This window comes from Salmo salar, chromosome ssa03, assembly GCF_905237065.1.
Source record: "Salmo salar chromosome ssa03, Ssal_v3.1, whole genome shotgun sequence".
In the NCBI taxonomy this organism is placed as follows: domain Eukaryota; kingdom Metazoa; phylum Chordata; class Actinopteri; order Salmoniformes; family Salmonidae; genus Salmo; species Salmo salar.
The window spans coordinates 62,470,646-62,493,973 of NC_059444.1; the positions used below are offsets into that span (position 1 = coordinate 62,470,646).

The window sequence follows — 23,328 nt, forward strand, 5'->3', positions numbered from 1 at the left end:
AGTATGGCTATGTTATGCACTATAATGATGTCATCAGATAAATGGAATGTGTATCATGAAAGGAGAGCACAATTGCCATGCCGTTTTTCACAAGTAGTAACTGTAACCAAATACAACAACTAAAGCATTTTCACTAACAAGGCTAGATTACAAGCACATGTTTTTTTTTTTCAATGTGTGCTTTACAGTGTGTGCCTTTCTGGGTGACAGTTCTGTTTTCTTTTGTCTGGCACAAGCAGTAATGTATGTTTCCATGCCTGACATCATTGTGAGGATTCTTGGAAACCTTATTCCTTTTCCAAAGCTTTTAGGCAAATAGTGCCACCCATAACAACAGCCACTGCCAGACACATTATTACACTTGGCCTAGGCCTACTTGTGAAACTGGGGAAATTACATTATAGGATAAATACAATTACAATGGGAACATTAGTCATACATGATTTGAATGAAAAATATCTAAATACATTTTGATTAATAACAAAATGCAGATGTTTCTATCCTTGTTAGCCTATAGCCTGATCTTAATTTAGTTTGTGATCTGCACAGCACCAGCACATTTTTGATGTTCTTCAACGCTCACCCTTGCACGGGTGGGACTTCCGTTCGAGACGCGGGAACTTCCGTTCGGGAAAACAACATGGAAGTGAGAACGGATCTATTTCTTTTTGAGTTTGCAATTGCAACAGTCAGTGATAAGTACCCATGCATATTGGAAACGAACTAACACTTAGTTGTTCATCTAACCAGCTTTTTGCCAATGTAATTGCTTGTAGCTAGCTACTAACTAACTCTCACATACCGATAACCGTAGGTAGCAGCTGTCTATAATGCTTCACAATAACATTAACGTTAGTTAGCGAGCTAATAGCTACTACTTAGCCCTTTCAGTTTGACAAATGCCAAAGGGTTTAGGCACTTTTCGGGGATAAATCCGTTATCGTGATGTAAAAATGTTTTACAAATAGGCAGACTCGATGTTGAGATGAAATAATTATTTACCGACCAGTTTCCAAGTAGCTATGCTAACTAGCTATCTGTGTGTCTCATGTTGAAATCTCTGCACCCACACAGTAACGTTACATGATTTGGCAGTGAGTGTACATGATGAATCGTCCCAAGCCTACAACGATCAGGCGGCCTAGTGCTGCAAAGCCCTCAGGTATGTACAGTATCTAGCAATGTGCACCCACTTTATCTAACTTTTGTCAAACATACAATAATATTACAAGTGTTTCTCTTCCAAATGTTGCCAATAGGTCACCCTCCTCCTGGAGATTTCATAGCATTGGGGTCAAAGAGTGGCGCAGAGTCCAAAGCACCTGCAGTTCTCCTTAAGCCAGCGTCCACCTTACCCACTGACCGTAAACGAGAGACTTCCTCGTCACTTCCATCCTCCTCTGGCCTGTCCGGCCTCGTGAAGCGCCCCAAGATCTCCTCTACACCTCCTGTCAGTGCCCTAGGACGACTGGCTGATGTGGCAGCAGTGGACAAAAGGGCTATATCGCCTTCGATCAAGGAGCCCTCAGTGGTGCCCATAGAAGGTAGGAAACAGTATCAATTCAAATATTTTTTTCAGTGGAATAGGTACTGGTGAAACCTGTTTCTGTGATGTGCTGTGACTGTGCATATTATTAACACAATGGTTCTCTTGTAGTCCCCCCAGCAGTGCTCCTGGATGAGATTGAGAATGCAGAGCAGGATGGAAATGATGATCGCATTGAAGGGGTGCTCTGTGGAGCTGTCAAACAGCTGAAGATGAACCGGGCTAAACCTGACATAACACTATACCTCAGCCTCATGTTCCTGGCCAAGATTAAGCCCAATCTCTTCGCCACTGAAGGCATTATTGAGGTGAGATTTGAAACCCAACATTTTACAATCAGTTCCATACAATTGTTATACAGATTGGTTCATGACTTTCTCTATCTGTGCGCGGACAGGCCTTGTGCAGTCTCCTTCGCCGGGATGCCTCCATCAACTTCAAAGCAAAGGGCAACAGTCTGGTGTCTGTGCTAGCCTGCAACCTGCTGATGGCAGCCTATGAGGAGGATGAGAACTGGCCAGAGATCTTTGTCAAAGTGAGAACCACTCATCATTCCTATTGGATTTCTGTTTGTATTCTAGCTGCATTGTTACCACTGTTGTGCGCTCTCTAACATCCTCTTGTTCTTTTCAGGTGTACATTGAGGACTCTTTGGGGGAGCGAATTTGGGTAGACAGTTCCCATTGTAAGAATTTTGTGGACAATATCCAGACTGCCTTCAGTACCAAAATGCCCCCAAAGAGTATGCTGCTGCAGTTGCAGACTGACACTGGCCGCTCCGGTGGAGATATCAGTGCAGGTATAGTACTGTATGTACAGTTTAAGTCGGAAGTTTACATACACTTAGGTTGGAGTCATTACAACTCGTTTTTCAACCACTCTACACATTTCTTGTTAACAAACTATAGTTTTGGCAAGTCGGTTAGGACATCTACTTATTTATTCACATCTATGTATTTCAAGGCCTACCTTCAAACTCAGTCCCACTTTGCTTGACATCATGGGGAAATCAGCCAAGACCTCATAAAATACATTGTAGACCTCCACACGTCTGGTTCATCCTTGGGAGCAATTTCCAAATGCCTGAAGGTACCACGTTCATCTGTTCTAACAATAGTACGCAAGTATAAACACCATGGGACCACGCAGCCGTCATACCACTCAGGAAGGAGACGCGTTCTGTCTCCTAGAGATTAACGTACTTTGGTGCAAAAAGTGCAAATCAATCCCAGAACAACAGCAAAGGACCATGTGAAGATGTTGGAGGAAACGGGTACAAAAGTATCTATATCCACAGTAAAACGAGTCCTATATCAACATAACCTGAAAGGCCGCTCAGCAAAGAAGAAGCCACTGCTCCAAAACCGCCATAAAAAAGCCAGACTACGGTTTGCAACTGCAAATGGGGACAAAGATGGTACTTTTTGGAGAAATGTCCTCTGGTCTGATGTAACCAAAATAGAACTGTTTGGCCATAATGACCATCGTTATATTTGGAGGAAAAAGGGGGACGCTTGCAAGCCGAAGAACACCATCCCAACCGTGAAGCACGGGGGTGGCAGCATCATGTTGTGGGTGTGCTTTGCAGCAGGAGGGACTGGTGCACTTCACAAAATAGATGGCATCATGAGGATGGAAAATTATGTGGATATATTGAAGCAACATATCAAGACATCAGTCAGGAAGTTAAAGCTTGGTCGCAAATGGGTTTTCCAAATGGACAATGACCCCAACCATACTTCCAAAGTTGTGGCAAAATGGCTTAAGGACAACAAAGTCAAGCTATTGGAGTGGCCATCACAAAGACCTGACTTCAAACCTATAGAAAATTTGTGGGCAGAACTGAAAAAGCGTGTGCGAGCAAGGAGGCCTACAAACCTGACTCAGTTACACCAGCTCTGTCAGGAGGAATGGGCCAAAATTCAACCAACTTATTGTGGGAAACTTGTGGAAGGCTATCTGAAACGTTTGACCCAAGTTAAACAATTTAAAGGCAATGCTACCAAATACTAATTGAGTGTATGTAAACTTCTGACCCACTGGGAATGTGATGAAAGAAATAAAAGCTGAAATAAATCATTCTCTCTACTGTTTTTCTGACATTTCACATTCTTAAAATAAAGTGGTGATTCTAACTGACCTAAGACAGGGAATTTTTACTAGGATTAAATGTCAGGAATTCTGAAAAACTGAGTTTAAAATGTATTTGGCTAAGGTGTATGTAAACTTCTGACTTCAACTGTATGTACCTACCGGTTTGTTCAGGTGTGAATCCTGTCACATTGGATTTGACTCTTAATCATTACTACGTCATGTAACATTGGGCGGTAGGTAGCCTAGCGGTTAAGAGCGTTGGGACAGTAACCAAAAGGTTGCTGGTTCGAATCCCCAAGCCGACTAGGTGAAAAGTCTGTGCCCTTGAGCAAGGCATTTAACCTTAATTGCTCTTCTGTGTCGCTCTGGATATGAGTGTCTGCTAAATGACTAAAATGTCAACTTTCCAGGGAGCAGTCCTCACCCCTCCACCCCAGATGAGGATGACAGCCAGACTGAATTGCTGATTGCTGAGGAGAAACTTAGTCCAGAAGATGATGGACAAGTTATGCCAAGGTATTTAGGCATAGACTACTAAATATACAGTAGTAGTAATATGTTGATTGCCTGTCTGTATTGTCTGTCTGCTTCTACTTAGACCGATCCGTTTATTGGACAGTTTGTGTTCATTCACTCTTCATCTCATCGTAGGTACGAGGAGCTGTCTGAGAGTGTGGAGGACTATGTTCTAGATGTCCTGAAGGACCAGTTGAACCGCAGGCAGCCCATGGACAATGTGTCCCGTAACCTGCTGCGTCTGCTCACTGCCACCTGTGGCTACAAGGAGGTGCGGCTTATGGCTGTGCAGAGGCTGGAGATGTGGCTGCAGAATCCAAAGGTGAGAGGAGGAGTAACACTCAGCTACACACATCCCCTTCACTAGTTAACAGGAATCATCATTTCATTGGCAATTGTAGTCTAAAGTGGACATTAGAGCCATCTCCTTCCAGCCTCAAATCTAACATGTAAATGCATCTGTTTGCATGAAATTAAATCTGATAGTGAACTAGTGTTCTGTTATGTGTAATGAAGCCTTTTGTCTCTGCAGCTGACCCGTCCAGCTCAGGACCTTCTCATGTCTCTCTGTATGAACTGCAACTCCCATGGAGCGGATGACATGGAGGTGATCTCCAACCTCATCAAGATCCGCCTGAAACCTAAAGTCATCCTCAATCACTACATGCTCTGTGTCAGGTCTGCAGGTCCTCTCTTATGGCCATATGATTGTTTAGTTTGGATAGTCCCCTACATATGGTTTATAGATGTTCGACTAAGTACCTATTTTCATGTCCTCATTCTGGTTCAATCCAAACATCAACCCTAACAAGTTGTTGCATATCAACATAGTTGATGTGTTCAATGTTGTTAGTTTGAACATCCTATAGTGGACCATTTATATTTCAAAAGCCTTGGTGCAGAATGCTTTATTCATACACTTAGCAGTGCTGTCTGGCCTTTGATTACCAGGGAGCTACTGAATGCACACAAAGACAACCTGGGAACTATGGTGAAGCTGGTGATCTTCAATGAGCTGTCCAATGCCAGGAACCCCAACAACATGCAAGTCCTTCACACACTGCTCCAGCACAGCCCAGAGCAGGCCCCTAAGGTGAAGGAGTATTCCATGCTGACATGACAAGACAGCTGGGGAAAATAAATCAATTTGTTACTGTGGGGAAAGTAAATATATGTGGTTCACAGTGCTCGAAATTAAGGCTTGCCCAGGGCAAATTAAAAAAATCTATATAAAATATGAATGTCGGACAACCAGAATATAGATTTTAGTTGTCCGAATGGACAAGAAAAAAAATCACAATATCAAACAATTGACATTCTGAGTAAATTGCCTATATTCCTATTTGCTAAAGTCTATTTCAATCAATATGTTATATTTACACAAAGCAAGAGAACAATGTAGACAGAGCTAACGCCAACAGCGTCGTTGTGATCGAGGTGTAAGAATGACCAAAGCAGCACAAAATCCAGTCAGAATATATATATATATTTATTTATTTCTTCTCTCTCTCAAATGTCGGATGATCTGGGCCAATAGCCAAAGTCAATTTGTATAGAGGACACTCCAGTGTCTTATTGTTATAGAAGCCCACATTTTCATTTGATATTAATATGACTTGCTAGATTTCTCCTGCCGTGCTATTTCATGATCGCAAAGTTTAGTTGCTTTTAAATAACTCCAAAACACGGGAGACCTAAGGTAATAATGAGAGAGATGAAAAATAATAGCAAGATATAAAGGTCAAATGAGACATTTGAACAACCTTACAGTTAGTTGAATTATAAGACAGAAATTATGCATGCATGTGAGGTTGGGAATAAAAGTTGCGAACCAACTAATTGAATTATCATAAAGCATTAAGCCCAATTAAAGATACGAAGACTGTTTTCCAAACTATTCTAATAAAGTATTTAAATGTCCTAAAGTTGCAGCTTTTAAATGGGAATAATTATGAAAGTCGGAGTCTATGCTATTCTCAATCACAGATTTATTTTAGGCCACGGAGTGAAATTGAGCAAACAATACCGAGATTGAAAAATCATCGAATGATGAGTCAAAAAAAAACGTATGCTACAGCTGAGGAAAGCTTATGAAAGAAATGATGCAGTGTGTGCAACCTACCTACAACGTATATAGTAGCCTTGGCCTAATAAGAGAGGAAGATGAGGGAATATATGCGAATCAGTTTGTAATTATCCAGTTCTGAGGTAAGCAGAGTTGCTCTGGAGCCCATGATGATTAACAACCCATCACATGACGCAACAAGAACACCGCCAGCATGGCTCATTGACTGTCACTCGCTCCATCTGCCCGCTCACAGACACACAGATGGCCAAATAAGCCTAGGCTACTACACATTTATTTGGTGCCACAGCTCCACCTGAGATTTGTCTCCCTAAATATCTTTTGTCTATGTCATGATTTTGCTCGTCCCTCCTGTAGCATGTGATCCAAATGCTTAGCAGTCTTCAAACCAGTATTAACCGTGCTACACACGGCTGTACCTGTCCTCTAATACAGGACTAGTGAAGGCCCAGTACACTACATTCATTTTTCAGGGGGTGCTGCAGCATCCTCAGCACCCCTACTTCCCGTTGTTATGCCCTTTTGACTGATGGTGGTACAGACCTTTTTTGGGGGAAGGGGGGCATGTTGACAAGTGACTTCAGCTTTTGGATAATTAAAACATTTAATGTCAAGCCCGGGTTCAGAAATTGACCTGTATAAGCTTTATTGGCTTTGGATTGAAGTGCACGTTTTTTTTTTCTTGGATTGATTGCACTTTTACTTTATTTTTAATAACTGAAACACAAGAAGGAGATGTTGTTTGGGAACCGCTTGTCTTAAAGCTGTCCTCTCCCTTCTGATCCTCCTTAGTTCCTGGCCATGGTGTTCCAGGACCTGCTGACCAATAAGGATGATTACCTGCGTGCCTCTCGAGCCTTGCTGAGAGAGATCATCAAACAGACCAAGCACGAGATCAACTTCCAGTCCTTCTGCCTGGGTCTGATGCAGGAAAGGAAGGAGGCCACCTACGTCGAGATGGAGTTCAAAGTGAGCTCATGATCTTTATATTACTCCCACCTTGTCTCGGTCTCCTGTACCATTAAATAACTCACCCCCTACCTAGTTATATGCCCTTCTGTGCCTCTTCACCGATGAATAACTTCTATGTGTTCTCTGTGGATCTGAGCTCATGCTCTCTGTCTGTTTTCCACAGGAACGCTTTGTGATCCAGGTGACAGACCTGCTCACGTGCTCCATGATGTTGGGCATCACAGCTCAGGTCAAGGAGGCTGGCGTTGCATGGGACAAAGGAGAGAAGAAGAGTAAGTTCTTGCACTTCTCTGGTTGTTGTCGATGTGGGCATTTTGAACATCCCTTTTGTCTGTTTCAGATCTGGATGGTCTGAGATCCTTTCAGAATAATATCGCTGCCATTCAGAGGGATGCTGTGTGGTGGCTTCACACTGTTGTTCCCACTATTGCCAAAGTGCCATCCAAGGACTATATACACTGGTATGTGTTTGGGAGTTTTCATGACACTTTGATTGTTCAAAAAGATAAATATAGGGGGAGCTAATAAACATCCTACAATAGTTACTTAAGATAATTCTTCTACCCATGGAATGAAAATATACTTGTTTCTTTTCCCCAGTCTTCACAAGGTGCTTTTCACAGAGCAACCAGAGACCTACTACAAGTGGGACAACTGGCCCCCTGAGAGCGACAGAAAGTGAGCACCTCTTCCCAACCTTTGTTTTAGATTTGTTTTATTCATGGCTGTCTGTCCATCCCTGCTGTCTGTCCCTGCTGTCTCTTCCTGCTCCGTTGACATCACTTAAATGTTTTGCCTCCGCCAGTTTCTTCCTGCGGCTGTGCTCTGAAGTGCCTCTGCTGGAGGACACTCTGATGCGTATCCTGGTCATCGGACTGTCCCGTGACCTGCCCCTGGGCCCGGCCGACGCCATGGAGCTGGCGGACCACCTGGTGAAGAGGGCGGCCGGGGTCCAGTCCGATGGTACAACATCTGCAACAGCAATGGGTAAGTGGAGTTTACTTACAGTAGTTAACATTTTCATGAAAAGAGATGAAGTTGAGGGAACTTTGTTTATTTGGCTTAACACGGAGAGGGATATTTCGCTTGTTTCCTGGTTTTGCTTTTGTAGATCTGGATGTGTTGAGAGTGGAGCGGATCCAGCTGATTGATGCGGTGCTGAACCTGTGCACCTACCACCACCCAGAGAACATCCAGCTGCCTGCGGGGTACGCTGCTCTTTTACTGTAATTAATCAACTTGCCAGCCAGCTTTGAGTTGATGTTCGATTTCTGTAAATAACACATTTGATATTTTTCAAGCTATACTCCTCCGAACCTGGCGATAGCCACACTCTACTGGAAAGCGTGGCTCCTGCTACTTGTGGTGGCCGCTTTCAATCCACAGCAAATAGGTATGAGTCTCAATCACGTTTCCCTACATATCATCAGTATATATATATTAGAACCGTAGCCACAGGTTTTACCTTTTGTTACAATCAACCACGTATTTCTCTCCAGGCTTGGCTGCCTGGGACGGCTATCCCACACTGAAAATGCTCATGGAGATGGTCATGACAAAGTAAGTGCCAAGTATGAAACGTTTATCAGTTTAAACCCAACACATACCAGACTAACTACTCAACAAACCTTATCTTTCTCCTCCCCCTTTTTCCTGCTTGGCAGTAACTACTCCTACCCTCCATGCACGGTGGCCGATGAGGAGACCAAGACAGAGATGATCAACAGGGAGCTGCAGGTGTCCCAGAGAGAGAAGCAGGAGATCCTGGCCTTCGAGAGCCACCTGGCGGCTGCCTCCACCAAGCAGACCATCACAGAGAGCAACAGCCTGCTGCTCTCCCAGCTCACCAGTCTGGACCCACAGTAAGACTCTTGCTTTATACCTGCACCTTGTAGACTACTTTTAGGGACTGTTCCTAGACCCAGATTAAGTCTAGTCCTAGACTTTAAAAAAAAAGCATACTAAATGGAGAATATCCATTGAATGGTCTTTTTAAGGCCACGACTAGGCTTAATCTGGGTCTGGGAAACTGACCCATTTTCATTCATTTGATAATAAGTGGTAATCTTACTTGTTTCTTTTTTCTAGGGGCCCCCCTCGCAAACCCCCACCCGCAGTCCAGGAGCAGGTGAAGAGCCTTAACCAGTCCCTTCGCCTGGGTCACCTCCTCTGTCGCTCTCGCAACCCTGACTTCCTGCTCAACATCATCCAGAGACAGGTAAACAAGAGCACATCCTCTCTCGCCAATAGAAAGTATTCTCTGGGAGGAACGCAACAACTGTGTTCTATGTTTTCCCCAGGCCTCCTCTCAGTCAATGCCCTGGCTGGCTGACCTGGTGCAGTCCAGTGAGGGGTCCTTGGACGTGCTGCCCGTGCAGTGCCTGTGTGAATTCCTGCTTCACGATGCTGCAGATGACAACTTGCCCATCGAGGATGACGAGGAAGGAGAGAGCAAAGAGCAGAGAGCCAAGAAAAGACAAGTATGCTGCCGTTAACAGCTATCACATTTTTGTTTGTTCTGAATGGCTTTTGTGGTCAGAGAAATCACTGACTCCAGCATCTCAAAGGATACACTTGTCATGTTTTATTTAATCCACACAAACCAACAAATGCCATTTCTTCTCTTGTCTCTCTCGCTACACCAGAGGCAACAAAAGCAGAGGCAGCTGCTTGGGCGGCTGCAGGATCTGCTGTTGGGTCCTAAAGCTGACGAACAGACCACGTGTGAGGTGTTGGACTACTTCCTGCGGCGCCTCAGCTCTTCTCAAGTGGCATCAAGAGTCCTGGCTATGAAGGTACATTATAAGAGACAGGACACACACAAATATGAGTGTTTCATTGATTTGCTGAGGAGATGTATTCATCTACTTTGGTTGTTCTGCTGTTGTTCAGGGTCTGTCTCTGGTGCTGACTGAGGGGGGTCTGAAGGATGGAGAGGAGAGGGACCAGCCCATGGAGGAGGACTCCAGAGATGCTGAGCTCCTGCCAGGGTACCAGTGGCTCCTGCAGGACCTCCCCAAGCTGCCCCTGTTCGACAGCGTCCGGGGCATGACCTCCACCGCTCTGCAGCAGGTCAGTGGGGAACTGGTCTAGATTGTTCGTGTGAACCGTATTTAGCCTCATTGTCAGGTTGTAGCTGACAGTTTTTTTTCGCTGAAGGGATGTGGTAAGAATGTGTGTTGTGTTTCTGTTCTTTCCCAGGCCATCCACATGGAGACAGACCCACAGACCATCAGCGCCTACCTCATCTACCTGTCCCAGCATGCACCAGTGGAGGAGCAGGCGTCTCACAATGACCTCGCTCTGGTAGTCCTGACACCTCTTATCCTCAGTCATACATCCTATTATTTACCTGAGTTGTGTGTTCAGTCGAGCACCCTGTAGCAAAATGTTTTGCACAGAGAACTAAAGTCTGTGTTCTTATTGAACAAGTTCAGGTAGTTTCAAAACGTTTTCTTCCCTACTGAACATGACCCTGTATTGCCTTCATAGTTAGATACTGAGGTGGGTTTGATTTGGGATCCTCCAGGATGTGGCCCGTCTGATTGTCGAGCGCTCCACCATCATGAACAGCCTGTTCTCCAAGTACTCCTGTCGGCCCGAGTCAGACGCTGTGCTCTCAGCCCTCATCTCCATCTTCTCCAGCTACATCAGGAGGATGAGGAAGACCAAAGAGGGAGAGGACCTTTACAGCTGGGTGAGGATTGGATCATTACTGGGAGGGACTGGGGGTAACCTCACATTTTCTACATCTAAATGGAAGATGGTTTCAGACTGATGGTTTCATATTGGTAGACCCTTAGCGTTCATTTCAACTAGAGGTGCTTGCTGTCAATACAGTTGTCACTGAAATTAAATTACACCTTTGACCCTTTCTATTGAACTTTATAGTCAGAATCTCAAGACCAGGTGTTTCTGCGTTGGACCACAGGGGAGACAGCCACCATGCACATTCTGGTGGTCCATGCGATGGTCATTCTCCTGACGCTCGGTCCACCCAAAGGTTTGTATCTCTGAATACCACACTTGTTGTTACAAACATGGCCTGTCTACTGTACCTCAGTGTCTGTTTCAGTGTATAGTATGATTCATGTGTGTCTGTTTTCAGAGGAGAGTGACTTCTTCAACCTCCTGGACATCTGGTTCCCCGACAAGAAACCCCTCCCCACCGCCTTCCTGGTGGACACCTCCGAGGAGGCCCTGCTGCTACCTGATTGGTTGAAGCTGAGGATGATCCGGTCAGAGGTTTCACGATTGGTGGATGCAGGTACGAGTCCAAACACATTAAATACATGCAGGTAGAACGGTATATGGTTTAGGTCTAACAGAATACAATACGACCGTATATAAAAAAATATATAATTCTGGTATTTATGATACAATGTCTGTCCTCTGCAGCGCTGCAGGATCTGGAGCCCCAGCAGCTGCTGCTGTTTGTCCAGTCGTTTGGCATCCCCGTGTCCAGTATGAGTAAACTGCTGCAGTACCTGGACCAGGCCGTATCCCACGACTCACAGACACTGGAACAGAACATCATGGACAAGAGTGAGAGAGCTTGACCACAAACTATCCTACTACACTATATCTATTCCACGTGGATGTTTGCCTCAGTCATGTAGCTAGTGCTCATATAATTTATTCCTGAAGATTTTGTGTCTAAGTCTGACTATTTAGTGCTGACGGTATATTGTCTATTCCTGATGTTTCTGTATGTCCTGTGCTACAGACTACATGGCTCATCTGGTGGAGGTGCAGCATGAGCGAGGCGCCACAGGGGGGCACACTTTCCACGGGTTGCTCAGCTCCTCTCTCCCTCCTCGCAGAGGTCAGTCAGGGAAAGGGGGATACCTAGTCAGTGATTCAACTGAAATGTGTCTTCCGCATTTAACCCAACCCCTCTGAATCAGAGAGGTGCGGGGGGCTGCCTTAATCGACATCCACGTCTTTGGCGCCCGGGGAACAGTGGGTTAACTGCCTTGCTCAGGGTCAGAACGATAGATTTGTACTTTGTCAGCTCGGGATTCGATCCAGCAACCTTTCGGTTACTGGCCCAATGCTCCTACCCGCAAGGCTACCTGCCTCCCCATACAGGCTCTTATTACTACTATGTGATTACATTTGTTTATGCCTTTCTGTGTTACCTTTCTTATAAAAGTTTTGGAACAGCCCAGTAAAAACACAGTTTTGGTATTTTGGGTCCATACCTGTCAATAACCTTACAGATAGTACTGAGGTGAACAGAGCCAAAGTTACCGTGGAAACTCCTAGTGGCTCCTTGAAGATGAGAGCCAATCAGATCCCAGTGATTGGGCCTGAGGATGACCTCACCGGCATGTTGCTTCAGGTAGGAATGTATCTCTGCCTGGAGATTGATGACACATTAATACCTGTCTGAAGTCATTTTGAAGTTTGTGGAGCAAATAATTTTTTCTCTCTGATTTCATCAACCATTTTCTTGTAGTTTGTCTGATAAAACAGACACACAAGGCTTTTTTAATCATACCTGCACAAGTAGCCTACAGTGAAGTGATTGATTATCCTAGCTGACAGAGTTGTTTGATTAGTACTGTAGTCAGATCTACCACCTGTTTTTCAGAGTGCTGACTGAGGGTCTAATACTTCTGGCTTTGTCTCCACAGATGTTCCCTCTGAAGGTGGACCACCGCAGGCCCAGCCCCCCTCCCCGGCCCCTCTCCCTGGCCCTGCAGCAGGCTCTGGCCCAAGAGCTGGTGCGTGCCAGACAGGGGGGGCACCCCCAGCAGGGTGGGGTGGCAGTGCGTCTCCTACAGGCCCTGGCTGCCCTGCTCAGCTCTGCCCACGCCGGGGCCCTCGTCATGGCCATGAACCGCTGCCACGCCCTGTCCTGCCCCATGCTGCGCCAGCTGCACCTCTACCAGGTATGATTGATTTACTCTGCTGTCCTTCTAAACAGTGCTGCATCTCTGGCTCTCTCTGTAGCCTATATATGTATGTTTCATCAGTCACCACTACGACAGAATACATGCATGTCTGTCATTACACCAAACAGATGTGAATGTATTGGGTTGTGTTTTTCTCCTTTTCTCGGTCTTCCTCCATCTCTTCTACTCAGCGGCTGGTGTCGCAGGACGTGGCCTTCTCCTCTCTCTTCTTCAAGGCTGTCATGGAGATGATGACATGGTTGGAGAACCCGGCTGTGGAGGTGGGGCCGCTGCGGGCCTTGCTCAAGTCATTCGCTGGACAGTATTCCCAGAAGCACCGGCTCACTGATGGTGGGTGCTCCTTATCATGTCCTTGGCTGCGTACAGAATTATACCCCATTGCACATATACAGTTGAAGTCGGAAGTTTACATACACCTTAGCCAAATACATTTAAACTCAGTTTTTCACAATTCCTGACATTTAATCCTAGTAGAAATTCCCTGTCTTAGGTCAGTTAGGATCACCACTTTATTTTAAGAATGTGAAGTAGTAGAGAGAATGATTTATTGCAGCTTTTATTTCTTTCATCACATTCCCAGTGGGTCAGAAGTTTACATACACTCAATTAGTATTTGGTAGCATTGCCTTTAAATTGTTTAACTTGGGTCAAACGTTTCGGGTAGCCTTCCACAAGCTTCCCACAATAAGTTGGGTGGATTTTGGCCCATTCCTCCTGACAGAGCTGGTGTAACTGAGTCAGGTTTGTAGGCCTCCTTGCTCACACATGCTTTTTCAGTTCTGCCCACAAATTTTCTATAGGATTGAAGTCAGGGCTTTGTGATGGCCACTGCAATACCTTGACTTTGTTGTCCTTAAGCCATTTTGCCACAACTTTGGAAGTATGGTTGGGGTCATTGTCCATTTGGAAGACCCATTTGCGACCAAGCTTTAACTTCCTGACTGATGTCTTGAGATGTTGCTTCAATATATCCACATAATTTTCCTCCCTCATGATGCCATCTATTTTGTGAAGTGCACCAGTCCCTCCTTCAGCAAAGCACCCCCACAACATGATGCTGCCACCCCCGTGCTTCACGGTTGGGATGGTGTTCTTCGGCTTGCAAGCCTCCCCCTTTTTCCTCCAAATATAACGATGGTCATTATGACCAAACAGATCTATTTTTGTTTCATCAGACCAGAGGACATTTCTCCAAAAAGTACGATCTTTGTCCCCATGTGTAGTTGCAAACCGTAGTCTGGCTTTTCTATGGTGTTTTTGGAGCAGTGGCTTCTTCCTTGCTGAGCGGCCTTTCAGGTTATGTCTATATAGGACTCGTTTTACTGTGGATATAGATACTTTTGTACCTGTTTCCTCCAGCATCTTCACAAGGTCCTTTGCTGTTGGTCTGGGATTAATTTGCACTTGTCGCACCAAAGTACGTTCATCTCTAGGAGACAGAACGCGTCTCCTTGCTGAGCGGTATGACAGCTGCGTGGTCCCATGGTGTTTATACTTGCGTATAAGATGAACATAGTACCTTCAGGCGTTTGGAAATAGCTCCCAAGGATGAACCAGACTTGTGGAGGTCTACAATTTTTTCTGAGGTCTTGGCTGATTTCTTTTGATTTTCCCATAATGTCAAGCAAAGAGGCACTGAGTTTGAAGGTAGGCCTTGAAATACATCTACAGGTACACCTCTAATAGGCTAATTGACATAATTTGAGTCAATCAGAAGCTTCTAAAGCCATGACATAATTTTCTGGAATTTTCCAAGCTGTTTAAAGGCACAGTCAACTTAGTGTATGTAAACTTCTGACCTACTGGAAATGTACTGGTGTTATGGTCTCTGGTGGGTCTCCACCCAGTTCAGTTATGGTTCTAGATAGCCCGGTCTTGGTGGGATCAGTAAAGTCTAGATAGAGCTGATCTGGACTGAAACAGTTCTTGGTGTATTTTAAATCCACTTCAGATCAGGCCAGAACTCTGCTGCTACACCTCCTTCCATCCATTGTGATTAAGTGAAATAATCTGTCTGTAAACAATTGTTGGGAAAATTACTTGTCATGCACAAAGTAGATGTCCTAACTGACTTGCCAGAACTATAGTTTGTTAACAAGAATTTTATGGGGTGGTTGAAAAACGAGTTTTAATGACTCCAACCTAAGTTTATGTAAACTTCTGACTTCAACTGGATATATTTATGACACAGACACACATACTTGGGCCTAGTCACAGATAGTCAGGTAATCGACTGTTAACGGTGTGATGATAACTGACTATGCCTATCCTCTGCAGTTCGTACAGGCTTCCTCCACCTGGCTGAGGCCCTGGCTTATCGGAGGGACTCCGAGGTGGCCGTGAGGGCCATAATCGCCACACTGAAGGCAGGGGAGAGATGTAACGCAGAGCCGGAACTGATAGGCAAAGGTATGGTACTTTAGTGCGTCGTTCACTCTCTCTCTCAGGCTAGAACATCAACTATCCTCACTATTTCTGCCCCTAGTTTGGATGTAGTGGCTGACGTGACTCAATTTCCCCCGATCTGTTTCTTTCATTGCCGCCTCTGAGTCTCTGTTTTTCCTTTGTTGACCTGTTCCTTTATGAGTTTATAAGCTCTTCTCTGAAACCAAACCAGACCAGCGGCTTCCAGTTTGTTTATGTCCAATATAGGCTCAGGTCTCCATCAAGCCCAGATGAAGGATGTTTTGACTTTAAACTGGTTGCGGCCAAGCTGGTGATCTAGGTTACGCAGAAATGCCATAATGGTAGTTGGTAGTTCATAGTTTTGGTGGTTTTTGGCTTGCCACTACAAAGTTTCATTTTTCCTCTGAATCACAAGATTTTTTCCTGAGCTCAGCATCATGGCCAGGTTCGGGTTTTGTTTTACTTCTGAATGTTCCGCCGTAGCTGAGGGAATGGCACAACCATCACATGACAGCTCGTAACACTCAGTACTGTTTGTTGTTCCCAGTGTTACAGGGGCTAGTGGAGGGGAAGTCTCCATATTTGGAGGAACTGCTGGCCTTGCTAATGACTATTGGAACAGAGACGGGGACCGGCTCTACCACCGCAGGCCCTGTTGCCATGGTGATAGCACTGCTTCTCCAGGAGACTGAAGAGCAAGCCGTGAAAATGGAGGTGGATACAAACAAGTAAGCATGTAAATTCTATCACGCCTAAATCATTCAAGACATGTATTTTTGCCCTTACTCAAACAACAACATACAAATCTGGTTAACTGTGGCATTGATCTCATAGAGAACATTTTGTTTGTCTGTTTATGGCTTTATGTGCTTTGTAATGCCTTACAATAGTAATATTTCTATGTTTAATAATCAGTGCTTTGTTTGACTGAGGGATTGTATAGATTCATCATTCATGTAGCCCGGCTTTGAGCCTGTCAATCTGTTCACTTCCCTTTCAGCAGCAGCTCTGAGGTGACAAAGACTGGGTCCAGCTCAGGGCTGCTTGTTGATTGGCTGGGACTTCTTGACCCTGAGGTCACATCTGTGTGTCCAGACCTTCAGCGGAAGCTGCTCTTTGCTCTCAACAAGGTAATCTCAGCATGTGTGTGTGTGTGTGTGTGTGTGTGTGTGTGTGTGTGTGTGTGTGTGTGTGTGTGTGTGTGTGTGTGTGTGTGTGTGTGTGTGTGTGTGTGTGTACTCCACCACCTTACTTCATGTGGTTTATTCCAGGGTAAAGGAACTCCCTCCTACAGACCATACCTTCTGGCATTGCTGACCCATCAGTCCAACTGGACAACTCTGCATCAGTGCATCAGTGCTCTTCTCAGCAAGCAGCAAGACCAGCGGTCAGTCAGTATATCAATCCCAAATCATTACCTTCAGCAGTAGTAGTCACACTGACAGTGTTTCCCAAATAGTGAAAGTTGTATTGTAATATTCTGTAATGGTGTTGTGTATGCTGTTCTCCAGACTGGACCCATCTTCTGCTCTGGACTTCCTGTGGGCCTGCAGTCACATCCCTCGTATCTGGCAGGGCCGGGACCAGAAGACCCCACAGGTAGCACAGTACACCAGTTTAGCCGTCACGTGACACAAACCAGAGAACATTGTTCCCCCTCAGCCTGACTGCTTCCATCACTTTTCTCTTGTGCTCTCTCCCTCTCTCCAGAAACAGACAGATACATTTGTCCTGCGGTTGAACCCGGAGGAGCTTATCAGTCTGGTGGACCTCATCATGTCAGAGTCTGAGCTCCACAGCCGCGGCGACTCCTCTCCCCCTTCCAACGCCCCCGGCAACGCCAAGAGCACCCTGGACCACACCTCCTGCTCCCTCATCCAGTCACGGCTGCCCCTGCTCCACAGCTGTTGCCATGGCGACCTGGAGAGAGTGAAGAAAGTCTCGGAATACCTCATCAACTGCACAAAGAAATGGGGTGACAGGTATGGGTGGGTTGTTGGCTCTTGCACTGACATACTTAGTCAGGCTTGTCCAATGGGAATGTAATACTATTTACAGGGTGATATGTGATCTACTTTAGACAGAGACGCCCTCTCTCTCTCTCTCTCTCTCTCAATACCCCATCTGTTCCTTCAGCAACAGCAGACATGACACTCCATAATATTTTGGTCCCATAAGGTTCACTAAAGTGCCCACAGTTCATTTAGTTAGACATATTTTTCACCCTCCCTAATTAGCCCCAGTATTGAACTTGGTCTTTGGCCTCTTTTAAACTGAGCTGATAAACTTGGGGCCATATCACTAGATTACCCCCAGACGGAACAGATGAAATTCACAGACTGAATGTTCTGTCAGACACAACGCTGTGTGGACCAGGGGAAAGGCGATAATTAGGTCTATTGGTGTGAAATGAAGTCGTGTGTTCTGTGATCTCTTTAAAAGCTCAGTGTATTATAATAAAGCCAAGAGGATTAGGGCTGCAGCTCTAAACGTGCTGCCTGTGTTGTGGATTCCTGCTCCGACTTAGCTGCCTGTCAGAAATCAGGGTGCAACTTCTCTTTGTGGAAGCCAAACCTTCTTTCATGAGTCTGCCTCTGGTTATTAAACCACTTTTAATGGGGAAACTCTGGCCAAGGTCAAGCAGCAAAATTATCTATCCAATTACAATATTTTTATGCACAGCTAAGCTGTCTTGTACAAATAGTTGCGACTGAAAACATGGGTTGCTTAAAACCCATCTTACAAAGCAGACTGTGTTTGGCCTTGTGTGGGATAAACATTTCCCTGTGTGATAGGCATTCTCCTCACAGCCTCTTCTTTTAAGGCTCATCGCTAGGTTAGCTGGTGTTTATTCCAATTACATGATGGTTGTTGAAGAGACAGTGGAATCGGACTCTTGGTCAAGGTTGTTGCTGTTTATGGAAAACACCACCAGTGAATACAAATCCTGTTGATTCGTAGACGGTCTGACATGTATGAGCCAACTAACTAGGCCTACATCAGACGAGAGCATTGTAGTAGGACACCATTGTGACTGTCTGCTGTGTGGAAACTGTTGTCTGGTGTATGCTAGCTGACTCCATTGTGTGTTCCTTAGTGTGATGAGTAAGCGGTGCCAGAACCTCCTACTCCAGCTCTACCTGCACTTCCCAGAGGTCATCCAGCACGTGACCTTACCTGACGCCACCCTGAGCAGCGAGGGGGCCGCCAACGGCACCACATGCAAGGTAGACTAGACCTTCAGCTGGCTCAGTCTCTTAACTGTTTCTCAAAGCCATTGGCTGACACAGAAGCCGTCATAGAGGTCTTAAGGACTGATGTGTGATCCCTCCCTCTCAGCACGACGTCCTGGTTCACCGTCTGGTCACGTTGCTAGGCGATACGGGAGACACAAAGTCGGCTGAGAACCGGATGTCAGACGCTAACCTGGCCTGCAGGAAGCTGGCTGTGTCCCACCCTGTCCTCCTCCTCAGGTGAACATAATGTTGATTACAAACTTAGTGTTGGACATATGAATTCATGCACCTCTTATGGTAGATTGTAGCTCCATAGCTACCTTCACTGACGTGATTTAAAATCACCCTGTGAATGTTTTTGTTCTCACCTTTGCTGTAGTAAGGTGGAACGTCTGGGGAATGATCACAGCTTACCTTTCTAAACTTTCCAGACACTTGCCGATGATCGGAGCGCTTCTCCACGGACGCATCCACCTCAACTTCCAGGAGTTCCGGAGCCAGAACCACCTGACGTTCTTCAGCAACGTGCTGGCCATCCTGGAGCTGCTGCAGCCGTTGGTGTTCCACGGTGAACACCAGAGGGCGCTGCAGGACTGCCTGCTCTCCTTCATGAAGATTCTGCAGGTGAGGGAATGAACACGGAACGCACTCACAGATCAGCCTCAGGGTTTTCCAGTTGGTTTGGTGACATTTGCTTGTGTTTTTCTTTTTAGCGTTTCAGAGTGATATGGCTTCTCATAGGTGGGGAAAGAATAGATTGTTGCCACTGTTAACAGCTGTGGTTGGCTGGATATCTTGACTAGATCTAATGTGTTTTCACAGAACAGTAGTATTTCCACAAGGTCAACTGCTTTGTGCATTAAAATAACTATCTTTCTGATCATGGAGTTAATAACGTTGTGGTCCATATTCCCTGCAGAACCTCAGGAGACCTCGTATGCATCCGTTGGCCGTCTTCAGTAAATATGTGCAGTTCATTCAGAAGTACATTACCCACGATGCAGCAACAGCCATTCCCTATCTACAGAAGCATTCCGATATCCTACAGTAAGTCATTGAACTGGGGTTTTAAAAAAATGATTATTGAGACATTAGGATTGGCGACACCATTGCATTAATGTTAGTTGTTATTTCACATTGTGTGGAGCAGCGAAGGAGTGACTTGTTTTTCTCTGTTTGTCCCGGTAGGGGGCTCTCATCAGAGCACCCTGACCTGCTGCTCAAGTCCCTACTGGCTGGCCTCACCCTGCCTGTGAAGACTGGCTCCTCTGACAGCTCTGCAGAGGACAGAGATGGTAAGCTTATCCGCTCATGAAAACTTTGCCTTGAATGAAAAACATAAGTGAATCAGAACACATCAACAATTTGACAAATGAAAAAAATATAGAATATATTAAATAGACATTTTGACTGGATACAGATACATACAAATCAACCATCTCGCTAAATGTGGTGTTTTTGACATGTCTCTGGGTTTCCTCTTATCAGATGAGTCGTCCTCTGGTTCCCTGCCCATGGTCAGTATCTCAGCCTCCGTTCCACTGACTGCAGCTGACATGACCAAGTACCTGAAGAAGATCTCCAGGGGAGAAGCCATAGAAGGTCATTACGTATAATACACTCTCGGGTCAGTTTAACACGGGATTTTGCTGAACTTTACCAACATTTTGCTCCCCTCTGTGTTTCAGATGTGCTGGAAGTTCTGACCGAGGTGGAGGACAAGTCCAAGAGGAATCCTGAGATCATCCAGTACTTCACTGTAAGTTCGCCTTCTAATAACACACCTTTTATTATGAACAAATAATCCCCCAACACACACTCTGCTGCACCACTCTGTACAGTATAAGGTAACAGGTTTTCATTTCCTTCCCTGCCCTCAGAATGACCTGCAGAGACTGATGAGTTCTACTGAGGAGTTGTGTCGTAACATGGCCTTCAGCCTGGCCCTGCGCTGCATCCAGAACAACCCGTGGTAAGATCAGAATGCTGACACCTCTAGGATTTCTCTGCTTATTTTTATAGGAATCTAGAGAGCGAGCGCGCCAGTTGTCTGGCTGGATATTAATTTATTGATGCGTTGTCTAGGAATGTTTAGCTGCAAATGTTGCTGTAGTGGTACCTGTAAGGTGTTGTCTGTTGTCCTTCATGTAAAATAATGTTTCCTTAAAGTTGTGTTTCCTAAGTAAGAATTGTGGGTTTTTTTCGGTGGTGCTGCAGCACTGCAGCAGACTTCCTGCCCACCTTCATGTACTGTATGGGCAGCGGGAACTTTGACGTGGTGCAGACAGCGCTTAGGAACCTGCCAGAATACGTGCTGCTCTGTCAAGGTATGATTGTCCTATCTTCTCAGCACTACACAGCTTCTGTGCTTGGTCCTTATTATGGATCTAAACGCGCCAGTTGGAAAGTCAACTGTTCTGTGTTTTCAAGATGTTTAAGGATTCATGCTCAAAGCAAACATGTTTTTTGGTTTTGTTTCATTGTGCTTTTCTCCTCAGAGCATGCAGACATCTTACTCCACAAGGCCTTCTTGGTGGGGATCTATGGGCAGATTGACACCAGCTCTATGATCTCTGAGTCCATGAAGGTCCTGCACATGGAGGCAACAACATGAGGACCCGGGGGTGCAAGTCCTTCTCCTCTGACAGGAGGCAGTGTCACCATAACATTTTTGTACTGTAGATTTAGACTCAAGTTATACACAACTGCTCTGTTCTTTTTAGCCATTTGGTAATTTCATCAGGATTTATGGATTGATACGAACTGATTTTTTGATTCGAAGGTAATATCGAAGTGTTCAAAAGATGGTGATAATGATTATTGTAAAAAATAATAATAATAATAATAATAATAAATTCACTCATGCTTGTTTTGCAGTGATAGTGTTTCTATTATTTTTGAAATAATGAATACTGGCTATCTATCAACCACTGTCAGAAATTGAAACTTTTGAAATTATGGATTTTTGTCTCAAATATAATAGGAATAACATCACATAAAACCACAGTGCCATATGACATGTCTTTTCTGTTGCTTCTAACCTCAGAGTTCATACTATAATGGTGTCTGTGCTGCATTTTTAAACATTTAAAAGAAGTCAGTTACCAGCTGAAATTGTGGAGCATAATCTTTGGAATTTCAGCCGAACTAATTATTGCTTTTGGGCATCAACATTTCACCACCTCAAACAAGAGAACCGGAGCAACAGTTAATGGAGCAAGACCCTGGTGCCTTCATATTTCATTCCATGCGTTCTCTGAGCCAGATCATGTTTGAAATGGCTGTCATAGTTATGCACTCTTTTCACTGGGGCGTAGAAGACAAATTAAAGGCATGCGATGGAAACCAATTTGCCATGAAAGTGTGAGTTGTTTTGCCCAGTGCCACTGACTTCATCAGAAACCCTCTCGATGGAGTCAAAGGGGTAGACGAGACAACGTGCAGGCATGCAGGTAACCCAGCTAACTGTTCCTTCCTCACCCATTTATGGGAAATTAACCAAGGCAGTAATTGTTCAATCATACAGACCAAAGCGCTGTTTTGAAGGCTGCATGTAGGCAGGCTGTTTTGGCCAGCACTGAAATGTACTTTGCTGGTGTTGGATTACATGGTGAGACATGGAGAGGAAGCAGTTGGTTAGTGATGGGAGAATCCTATGTGAAGGTGGAACATGCCCACACTGGTGGGTCAGGGGACGCTGTTGTCCGGTGGGACTGACAGTCACTCTACATACTGCACACACAGGGCTGATGAAAGCAGCCTCCTTCAATGAGGTCCACACATGTCCAATGATCTGCTCACTGCTACCCTTTTAACATGTTATAATTGATCGGAAGCTAGGGTTGGAAATGTCTTCAAATGTTCAAGTGATTCTGCCACCATCATGGTTTTCACCGTTATATGTGCTGCTGTGCATAGTCAATTGGATACAAATTGGAATGAAAAAGACTCTTGGATGGGTTGACTAATTGTCCAAATATGTTTCTTAATGCTTGTAGTGCAAACAATTGTGCTACAATTTGGTCACAAAAAAAGCCTCTTGTATTATTTAGTTTGTATTTGAAAACATGTTACCTCGCATTGTTTTGAGTGAATTTGTATCTCTATACTTTTCCCATTTTGTTAGAACTCTATTGCTTTTAAACTCTATCTACTGCAATTATTCTACTTGTCTGTGTTCTCCTCCCATTGTTTGTTTTTTGGTTAATGAGTTAATTGCACCTGTAAGGTGTTCTCTAGTTCACACTGAGTCTGGGGTTGAAAGTTGTGTTTGTGGTTATCCATCAGCTAGCAACAGATGCCGTAGCTGCCTGGGCTCTTGGTGAGGCGCCAGCATCCCATTGGCTTGGAGGCAGTGAGGCGGAACAGGGATGAGTGACAGCCAGTGAGGAGGAGGAGATGGAAAGAGAGGGCTGTCATTAAGTAGCCTGATGGGCCACTGACATGCTAATAACCGCTGCCATGATTCATCATCACATCAGACTAGCGTTTGATGCCCTCAGAAGCACCTGGTGCTGTGGTCTGTACTAAAAGCGTCTCGATGTGACATGC

At 45.1% G+C, this 23,328-nt stretch overlaps 1 protein-coding gene across 4 annotated transcripts; it reads left to right on the forward strand.

The window, feature by feature from the left end:
* Positions 1–567: 567 nt before the first annotated feature.
* LOC106601055 (integrator complex subunit 1) lies at positions 568–22,126 on the forward strand. 4 transcript variants are annotated; one of them, XM_045715050.1, is made up of 48 exons: positions 568–646; positions 1,075–1,162; positions 1,260–1,544; positions 1,658–1,854; positions 1,944–2,081; positions 2,180–2,345; positions 4,051–4,156; positions 4,292–4,478; positions 4,689–4,834; positions 5,108–5,249; positions 7,035–7,211; positions 7,378–7,486; positions 7,555–7,675; positions 7,815–7,892; positions 8,020–8,201; positions 8,326–8,422; positions 8,516–8,607; positions 8,714–8,774; positions 8,879–9,076; positions 9,303–9,432; positions 9,515–9,694; positions 9,860–10,009; positions 10,107–10,286; positions 10,416–10,520; positions 10,744–10,911; positions 11,106–11,217; positions 11,323–11,481; positions 11,613–11,759; positions 11,941–12,039; positions 12,437–12,558; positions 12,854–13,111; positions 13,306–13,465; positions 15,413–15,544; positions 16,089–16,269; positions 16,542–16,671; positions 16,813–16,928; positions 17,053–17,140; positions 17,252–17,523; positions 18,639–18,768; positions 18,881–19,014; positions 19,209–19,401; positions 19,697–19,824; positions 19,966–20,072; positions 20,266–20,379; positions 20,466–20,536; positions 20,658–20,749; positions 20,995–21,104; positions 21,276–22,126. In XM_045715050.1, the coding sequence occupies exons 2-48, from the start codon at positions 1,105–1,107 to the stop codon at positions 21,389–21,391; spliced, it is 6,624 nt and encodes a 2,207-aa protein (XP_045571006.1). In that variant the 5' UTR covers positions 568–646; positions 1,075–1,104; the 3' UTR covers positions 21,392–22,126. The 4 variants fall into 4 exon arrangements, with proteins under 4 accessions (XP_045571006.1, XP_045571005.1, XP_045571008.1 ...); XM_045715049.1 differs by having other exon boundaries at positions 614–688; XM_045715052.1 differs by having other exon boundaries at positions 614–688; positions 16,545–16,671.
* The last annotated feature ends 1,202 nt before the right edge of the window (positions 22,127–23,328 follow it).